The sequence below is a fragment of the Corvus brachyrhynchos genome, unplaced genomic scaffold (genome assembly GCF_000691975.1).
Source record: "Corvus brachyrhynchos isolate BGI_N302 unplaced genomic scaffold, ASM69197v1 scaffold340, whole genome shotgun sequence".
Classification (NCBI taxonomy): Eukaryota; Metazoa; Chordata; class Aves; order Passeriformes; family Corvidae; genus Corvus; species Corvus brachyrhynchos.
Window position 1 is genome coordinate 958,200 of NW_008235987.1, and position 9,431 is coordinate 967,630.

Sequence of the window (9,431 nt, forward strand, 5' to 3'; positions counted from 1 at the left end):
GCCGGCGGTGAGGCGGCGGGGAGAGACCGGGCGGGGAGCGGCGCTGCTGGAGCGGGCGCTGGAGCTGCCAGGGCTGAGCGGTGACCCTTGTCCGTCCCTCTGTCCGTCCGTCCCTCTGTCCGTCCATCCCTCTGTCTGTCCCTCCCGCGCTCCCTCCGTGTCCCTCTCTCCCGCAGCAACTGAAGCAGCAGCGGGACAAGCTCCGGCAGTACCAGAAGCGGCTGAGCCTGGGCCTGGAGCGGGAGCGGGCGCTGGCCCGGCAGCTGCTCCGGGACGGCAAGAAAGAGTGAGGGGAAAGGGGTCCCCGGGGGGCGAGGGGGGGAGCGCCGGTGCCACCGCCAGCGTGTCCCTGGGAAGGAAACACCGCTGGGTCGGAGGAATCAGAGTCTCGGAAAGGTTTGGGTTGAGGGGAGCCTTAAAGTTCATCTCATCCCACCCCCTGCCATGGCAGGGACACCTCCCACTGTGCCAGGCTGCTCCAGCCCCAATGTCCAGCCTGGCCTTGGGCACTGCCAGGGATCCAGGGGCAGCCACAGCTGCTCTGGGCACCCTGTGCCAGGGCCTCCCCACCCTCCCATGGAAAGATTTATTCCCAATATCCGATTTGCTCATCCTTGCTCTTCCCAGGAGCAGCTCAGGGTTGCCAGTTCAGCTGCACACAAGTTGTCCCCTCTTAGCAGAAGCACAGAACAATCTGATGGGGTTCTTTTAGGCTTTATTTGCTTCATCCAAGCTGAGTTTCCCTCCCTGTGTGTCCCTCAGGAAAGCCATGCTGCTGCTGAAGAAGAAACGGTACCAGGAGCAGCTTCTGGATAAAACAGAGAACCAGATCAGCAACCTGGAGCGGATGGTGAGTGAGGGCCTTGGGGTGTTCCGGGGCGGGGCTCCCCTTGGATCCCATGGAATTCCATTCCAACTGGCAGGTCCTGGCAGGTGTTTAGCCCTCTGTCCAAGGGCAAATGTCCAAAATTGTACATGTGCCACGACTTTTCCCTGGAGACACGAGGTGGTGCGTTTGGAATCTGCAGGCTCCGTGTTAAATGTGTATTTTGGAAATTGCTGAAACGTTACTCACAGTGGGGATGGCTGCACTGGGGACTTCCTGGGCTTGTCTCGGCACTGTCATCTCAGAATTGGATGTGTTTGGGTTTGGGGAGGTCTCAGCTGGGACTGACAGCTGGAAAATCTGGTGAAATCACTTTGAGGGCTGTTGGACCTGCTGGTGCAGCCACCCATGCCGAGCTTTTTGTGTGGATGTTTCCTGCTGCTGGTGCCATTGACAGGACAGAAGGGGCTCAACTGATTCTTCCTTGCAGCTTCTCTGGTGGTCCTGGCAGCCTGTGTCTGCCTAAGAATAGCAATCAGGGAGTTATTTCGGTGGGAAGAGCCCTCTGAGCCCATGGAGCCTGTGCTCTCCAGCACTGCCAGGGCCACCACTGTCCCCAGCTGCCACATCCACACATCTGTTAAATGCCTTTGAGATTCCCTGGGCAGCCTGTGCCAGTGCCTGACCAAAGTCTGACGGGCTCTTCCCTTTCTGCTTCCCATTCCAGGTCCAGGACATTGAATTCACCCAGATTGAAATGAAGGTCATCGAGGGCCTGAAAATAGGCAATGAGTGTCTGAACAAAATGCACCAGGTGTGTGTGGCTGGGGCAGGTCAGAGGGGCCTGGCTGGAGCTGCCTCCCTGCAGGCCCCCCCCACACCTGGATTTTGGCTCTTCCCTTCAGGTTATGTCCATAGAAGAAGTGGAAAGGATAATAGGAGAAACCCAGGATGCTGTGGAGTACCAGAGGGTGCGTGCAGGGGGAGCTGGGAGCAGCCTCTGCACAGAGCTGCTTGCACGTGCAGCGTGCCAAAGGCTGGGCATGTCACGTCCTTCCCTCTCTTCCACAGCAAATAGACGAGCTCCTGGCTGGCAGCCTGACGGAGGAGGATGAGGATGCCATTCTAGAAGAATTAAATGCTATTACTCAGGTGAGGTTGGTGGTGTCGGGATTGAAATCCACGTTTTCAGGAAGCTGTTTGTAACAGCAGATAAAGTACCTTTTTCTGCTCTCAGAGCTCGGTCTGGGGGGAAATGTGGGACATTGCCACCCCAGTCTTTGCCCACAGCCGTGGTCTGTGGCACGGGTGACACGTTGTCTTAAATGTCCTTGCAGGAACAGTTGGAGCTTCCAGAAGTTCCTTCGGAGCCGCTCCCAGAGAAGGTCCCAGGTATGTTCTCCTTGCTCAGCTTTGGCTTCTCATGCTCCTGTCCCGGGCAATGCTCTGGGGCCCTCTCCCAGTGTAAGTGTTGTCCTGGGAAATGGGAAGGAATAGCAGCTCCTGGCGTGGGGACAGGCCCAGCCGAGCCCTCGCTCCAGAAGCACCCGAGGCTCCGCTCTCTGTTCCGTCGGCGTCTGGTCATTCCGCTGGGGAGCTCCCTGTGTGACATCTGCTGTTCTTGTCACATCCTGTACCTGCCCTGAGACACCTCGTTCCATCAGGAGGCTCCAGAAGGAATTCTTTCCTTGCTTGAGCCAGGCAAGGCTTCCTCCCACAGCCCAGGTCTGGTCCTGCCATCGCAGCAGGGATTTGTGGATGTTGGATTCACCTTGCACAGCACTGGATCTCCCTGAGGCTTGGGATGACTTGGAGCTCTTCCCACCTCACTTCACAGCGATTTGGAACCAGCTGGATGAGGATCACTGGGGTCCCACAGCTCCAGGAATGTCAGACCACGAGCTCCACACAGCTGAGTGTTCCTGAGAAATCCAGAACCTCAGTGGATGGACTTGTGTGGGAATCCAGCTGGGAAGTGGGAGAGCTCACCAAGAAGGTGACCAAACAGGCCCTGGTGGTCCTGCCCAGCAGGGAGGGAGCTCACTGGGGTTTATCAGGTGCTGAGGACCTGAAAACTCAGACTGGTGAAGACTCTTCTGGGACAGCAGAGCCCTGAGCGGTCGCTCACAGGAGCTGGACCTCCGTGCTTGTGCAAAGAGGAGCTGGAAGAAGCCATTTCGCTGTGTGGAATCTGCCCAGGAGCAATCTGGGATGTGGGGAATGGGGCTGGTTTCCTTGGAGCTTGTTTACTCCTAAACAGGGCTCAGATGTCAGCACCGAGGCCAAACAAAACACGGCCCAGGGCTGTGGGGTCACAGGGGTGAGGGCAGGGCTGGCCCTGCTCCTGCCCAGGATCTGTCCCTGGGCTGGTGGCTTTGCTGGGCTGGGCATGTTCTGAAAGTCTGTAATTCTTCAGTGCTGTGCAAAAGGGGCATTTCCACATGGGAATGTGGGATTATTTATAACAAACTTCTCTTAGTTCAGGTGCTGTGCAAGCGTTTGCTGCTCTGCAGAGTGGACTCTGAGCCCTGGATCCTCCTCAGGTGATGGCTGCAGGATATTTGCATTCCCTGATTTTATAACAAGTTTCTTTTCCTTCCACAGAGGTGTCACCCATCAAGAACAGGCCAAAGCCAGAGCTGGTGGCAGCATCTTAACTCCCAGTGCTGGGGATTCCCCCACGAAACTTTCACCCTGGACAGTTTGCCCTCCCAGCGTGTGCTGGGAACAGGCAATGCCTTGGCAGCATCCCAGCTGTGCTGGGTGGATTGTGGAGCAGGATTCCCTGCGCAGGGTGGGGAACCTCAGCTGATTATCGCTCTTGTATCAAGATTATTTTCTAGTGCTTTCTTTTTTTGTAACTTAAATTCCAAACTCACTCAGCTGCGCTGTCTCGGGATTAAACAGCAACTGTAAAACATCCAAAGCCAAATTTTTCTCTGTAGGTTTGATTCTGGTGAGGTCAGTGTGCCTTTGCTCTGGCCAAATCCCAGGAAATGCCACGCTCGGAGCGACGGTGTTCGTGCTGGGCATGGGCTGGGCGAGCACGAGCCCTGTGGAGCACTCTGGTGTCTGTGTTCCTCTGTCCCTCCTCTCTCCTGGTTCCATCTGTGGAGGGGCTGCCGTGTCCCTGTCCTGCTGCACGTTGGGCAGCGCCGGAGCCGGGAGTGCGGAGTTCCCACACGAGCTCCGGGCTGGGCTCGGCTCTGGCTCACACGGAACCAGCCCAAGGGGCTTTGATTTGGGCCAAGCTCAGCCTGGGTGCTCGGCTCTGCTCCTGCTGCAGCGGCTCTGGCGGGCAAAGCCTGATCTGCTGTGAGCTGAGGAGTTTGCCCCGGCCACGGTTCAGCCCCAGCTCCAGAACCCTGCGGGGCTGAGCAGCCCTGGGCCGGCAGAAATCGCCTGCGATGCCAGCAAGGAGCTTCTGCCTGTATCAGCAGCCAGGATCCCTCCCTCGTTGGCTCTGCTCCAGCGTCAGAGTTCACCTTTGGCCGGGATGGACTGATGGATCACATGGACTCAGCTCCAGCTGCTCCTGCTGGACGTTTCCTCGGGGGCTCGGACACGTTTCCTCGGGCTTGTGCTGCGCCAGACATGGGGCCCGAAGCTCCAGAAATCACCACTCCAAAGTGCTCCGGGAGCAGCTCGAGGGAGCCCCATCCCCTCTGAGGACAGTCGGAGCAGCGCCAGCTCCCTCGGATGCTGGAGGTCTGGAACGCTGCCTGGGCAGCCAGGTGGTGGCAGATTTGGCTGCTCTTGGAAGGAGCTCAGCTCCCAGCTTGCAGATGCTCTTCAGGACACTGCAGATCTTTATTTATTACATTCTTGAAGCCACAACCCTTAATCTGCATTTCTGTGACAGCAGAAGGACCAGAGGGTCCTTGGAGACTTTGGGAGGCTGTTGCTGGGGCTGTGGGATCTGGTGCTAGACAAGAAGTGATCCCAGGGACTGGGGTGCTCCCCCGTGGTGCTGGGCCAGGGGCAGCTCTGGGTGGAGTCACGCTCTCTGTTGTGTTCCAAAGATTGGCCAGGGCACCCTCGTCCTCCTCGTGTGTCCCCAAGGCAGTGAGTGCCCTGGGAATGCCCCATTTGCAATCCTGCTGCTTCTCCTAAGTGATGTTCTGTAACAAACCCAGGCACAGTGCTGGCAAAGCAGCTGCTGCCTCTGGAGCTGGCCGGGGCAGTGGATGGTCCCAAGGCTGTGTCTGGTCAGCCCAGCCGCTATTGGGACAGCCAGCTCCTGCTCCCAGCCCTCCCGGGGACAGGATCATGCTCTGCTCACAGTGGTTTGTTCTCTCTGCTCGGTCCTGGCTGTGCTGCAACGCAGCCCATTCCCACCAGAGAGAGCCTTGGATTCACCAGTGCCGCGCTGGCAGGCGCATTTCTGGGCAGCGTTTTTCCTTCAAGGCTCCTTCAGCCCGTTGCCAGCCGGGTGCCGGGTTGTTTAGCCTGCCCCTGACTAATGTGGATCCACGGGAAGCAGCACTGGGCGCTCCCAGGAGGGTCTGGAAGGGATCTGTCCTGGGAATGCAGCTTCCGCTGCTGGTGCTTTGGGAAAACCCTGTTCCCTGGGATTGGCATCGCCGCGGGAGGGGGCAGAGGGATGAGGAGGGTGTGCCACAGTCCCTCTGCTTTGGTTTTCTTTCTGCTGAACGCCCTGGCAGCGGGAGAGACGAACCTGCGCTCCCGGTGGAAGTGGGTGTGGAGAGGGAGGGGGGCAGGTGCTGAAGGGGTTAATGCAGCCCCTTCCATTCGTTGCCGCAGTGGAGAGGCCATTTACTGATCCAGCAGGAAAGTTTGGAGCAGATTGGCCGCAGCTTCCTCTGCCAATCCCTGCCCCAGCAGCTTGGGCCGGGTCTCCTTGGGAGGAAGAGCCGGGAGTGGGCCGTGACCTCTGTGCTGTGCTGTGACAATAAACTGGTTCCAGTGGTTCCACCGACTCCTCTTCAGCCTCGTGTTTTCACAGGGAGTGTTTTGGATGAGCAGGAGTTGCCTTCCTCCTCCCTCCCCTCCCTGCTCCTGCCCCTGGGAGAGATGTGGGCAGGAAATTTCAGAGCAGGCTCCGTGTGTGGCACAAACAATCCCGTTCGGGTTCGGTCCTGTGTGCCTGGATGGCCCCGGGGGGCTCAGATGGAGCCGACAGCGCCGGGACAGTCCTGGCACAGCCCCGAACCAGCTGTGGCTGAGATTTCTGAGAGCCTCTGCCTCTGCCCTCCCATCCTTGGGTTTACAGCGAGGCCACGTGAGGGGTTTTTGTAAGAATTACTCTGGAACTGTCAAACCGATCCATGACCAGTCCGTGCCCAGACTCAGGGCTCTCATGGACGTGTGGCTCCCTCCTGAAGGACCACACTGGCCCGTCCTGTTTTGCCTCCCTCTAGAGGACTTGGTGCTTCCATCCCCAACCACCTGCCCCGGCCAACACCGAGCCCGGTGTGTGACCGACCCCCCTGGAATGGGCACCGGGACAGGGGATGCGGTTGGCAGGAGCAGCGCAGCACCACCCCCACGCTCAGCCCCGGTGCAGGGTGAGGCTCCACCTGCGGTGTTCCTGAGCCGTGCTGGGACACCAGCTGCTCCCTCGTTACTCTGGATTTACGTCTCTCCTGCTGCTGGGAGCAGCGGGATGCCCCAGGCCCCCCCTGCCTGCGCCAGGCGGACCCTCGACAGCAGCTCAGCCCTGCCGGGCCGCCCTGCCGGGGCCCTGGGAAAGCAGCTGTGCCGAGTTTGGAGTGTGTAATTAGCACTCCCCGTGCCCCTCAGCTGTGGCAGCGGGGTGGGAGCCAGCTCCCGCCGGGAGGGCTGCGCACGGAGCTCTTCCAGCTGTGTTTGAGTTGGCCAGATGTTGAGTTAGAGGAGTGTGGAGGCAGCGCTGCTCGTTGTTAATGAAACCCTGGAGAACAGGAACAAACCTCATGCTCCTGCCTCGGCTGCCCCCGCAGCGCCCGGAGCCCTCCCCGGAGCCCCGGGCCCCTCTCCAGAGGCTCTGGAGAGGTTCTGGCCACCGGACAATGCCCAGGGCAAACCTGCCTGTGCAGGCACAGCACGTGTGACAGTGACAGGGAATCTCAGCGTTCCCGGAGCCCTCACTCCTCCTGGATCTCTCTGCTATTCCCAACACGCTGCTCAGTGCTGGATCCAGCTCCGTGGCCTTTAACATGGTTTGTGTGGCAATGTGGGATCCCGGCCCCGTGCAGGGGAAGGGGGAAACGAGCAGTTCTGCTGGGAGATGTTGCTGCCCATTCCCTACTCCCTCCACAGGGATGGTTCCTGTTCCATGGGGACACTGCCCCATCCCATGGGATCTGCCCAGCCAGGACCGCTGCCCCGCACAGAGCCTTCGTTCAACATCCCGCACCCCTGCGAGTGAGGGATGGGACCGGGGGCGAGCAGGAATTCCAGCCAGCCTTATGCAAGCAGCAATGCCTTTAAATAGACCCTTACTCCCTGGTGTCCAGGAGGCAGCGGAGCCGCTGGGCTCCAGCACCGTTCCCTGGGGCTGTGCTGGATCCTCCCTGGTCCCCCACACCCCGTCCGTGTGCCGGGAGCTGACACGAAGCTGGTTCAGGGCAAAGGCCGGGAGCTGCCTCCCCTCCTCAGCAGCCTCTTCCCCGGGCTTTGAGGGAATTGTGTAACGGGAGGCGGTGGCAGAGCCCTGGCAGTTTCTATGCCAACACAGCTGGATGGCAGCTCTGGGGGATGGGGGGCTGCCAGTGCAGCCCAGAACAGCTGCACAGCCCCAAACAGCTGCACAATCTAACACAGCTGCACCCCCTGACACAGCTGCACCCCCTGACGCGTTGTCATGCTCCGCTGCCTCCGATCTTTCCTGGAACACCCATGGAAAAGCAAAACAAGGAGCTGAGAACCCCGGAGGTGTCGGATCCATGGGCCTTTCCTCTGGGCCCTGCTGCTTCCTGGCACAAGGGGCTCAGAGGCCCTGGGGCTCTCCCTGTCCCCTCTCAGCTCCCACCCCTGGGAATGAACTCACCGTGTCCCTTGTCCTGCACCCTCCCTGGCAAACCCTGCCTCAGGACCAGGCACAGTTTGGTCAGGATCTTTCATCTTCTTCCTCCTCTTCATCATCCACACCCTGAGCTTGCCCTGCCCCACATGGGGGTCCCAGGGGTCTGGGTGCTGTCCACACTTGGGGGCACCGCTGGGGTGCTGCATTCTGCACCCAAACCTCACTGTGCCAACCCTCCCCCCATCCCAACTGCCCACTCAGACACACTGGGAACCAACCACTGGCTCCTTCCCTCTTCCATATTTTCAGTGCCCTGGTGTCACGCTGAGTCACCAGCAGAGCAATAGGAGAGGCTTTGGCAGGGAACAAGCCCAAGTTTTGATAGTTCAACTGTGGGAAAAAAAATCAGCGCAATTTCCTAATTAGAGCAGCGCTGGGAACAAAGCGGGTCTGTCCGAGCGCAGCGCGGCCGCAGCCGGGAATGTGACCTTTGCTGGCTCGTGGTGCCAGACGGGAGCTGCCGGTGAATGGTGGTGCTTGGCAGGGGCTGAAATGCCTCAGCAGGGCCTGCTCTGACGTAGGAGCCAAAATTCCCCCTCCTGGGGGCCATGGGACCCATGGCAGATGGGTGGAAACAGCACTGGGAGATGGCAGTTGTCCCTGTGTCACCACTTTTGCTGCCCCAAACAGCCCTGGCTGCCCTGCCCTGTGCTGGAATGTGGCTCCCCAAGTTGTGGGTGAAGCCGTGGCCACGCCGGGTGTCCCCGAGGGCCAGCGCTGCTGCGTGATGGGTGTCCCCAGCCTGTGTCCCCGGCCCGTGGCTGCCACTCAGCCAGCACAGCAGAGCGATGCCAGGCTGCTCCGGGGCTGGGGAGCCAGAGCCCAACGCTCCGTGATTAATCAGAGAGAGAGGAAACGAGTGGAGACCAGTCCCAGGGCTGTGCTGTGCTTGGAATCAGGAGGAGCCACGTCCCTGTGGGAAGGCTGGAGATGCCGTGCAGGGAGCTGGGAGGCCTTGGGGCTGGAACAGGAGCAGTGGGAATTTGGCATCGCGTCCTTCAGGCCCGAGATCCAGCGTTTCGCTGCTTCCTGGGAGCTGGCCTGGGTAGCCACAGCCATCAGAGGTGGCCATGGGACAGGCAAACTTGCCCAAGGGGGCTGTGGGGCTGCGACCAGCCCAGGGTCACCTTGAGGGACAGAAGGGGGACACGGGCTGGGGATGGCAGTGGGACCTGATCCTGTCCCTTCTGCCACCCCTCTGTGACTGGCCGGTCCTTCCCAGGCAGGGCAGGGCAGGGGGGAGGCAGCCCCACGAAGGGAAGGTGCCCAGAGCCCCCTAAGGTGCCCAGAGCCCCCAGCAGCACCTCGGCTCTGCCCCGGACGCTTCCCTGAGCTCAGCAACGTGATGCAAAATCCCATCATGCCAATTATGCAAATCGCATAAACTATTCCTGTTATTCCGAAGGATCCCCAGAGAGCTCCTTAGCGCCGTAATTCAGCATTACTCACTCGTGGAACAGGCGCCGGGGCAGGTGAGGAGGGACAGGGGCTCGGGCCGGCAGCGACGGGGACCCGGCGCGTTTTGGGGCTCCCCCAGCTCTGCTCCCCCAGCCCCCAGCGGGGCACGGCAGAGGTTGG

At 60.1% G+C, this 9,431-nt stretch overlaps 1 protein-coding gene across 1 annotated transcript in view; it reads left to right on the plus strand.

Annotated features, from left to right (window-relative positions):
- The window catches only part of CHMP6 (charged multivesicular body protein 6), a 7,280-nt gene extending 1,521 nt beyond the window's left edge, over window positions 1-5,759 (plus strand). Inside the window, exons 2-8 of the mRNA XM_017730713.1 lie at window positions 79-286; window positions 763-850; window positions 1,554-1,640; window positions 1,732-1,797; window positions 1,898-1,978; window positions 2,164-2,218; window positions 3,431-5,759. Coding sequence (XP_017586202.1) covers window positions 79-286; window positions 763-850; window positions 1,554-1,640; window positions 1,732-1,797; window positions 1,898-1,978; window positions 2,164-2,218; window positions 3,431-3,483 — 638 coding nt within the window. The 3' untranslated portion in view covers window positions 3,484-5,759. The remainder of the gene's footprint in view (window positions 1-78; window positions 287-762; window positions 851-1,553; window positions 1,641-1,731; window positions 1,798-1,897; window positions 1,979-2,163; window positions 2,219-3,430) is intronic.
- Window positions 5,760-9,431: the final 3,672 nt, after the last annotated feature.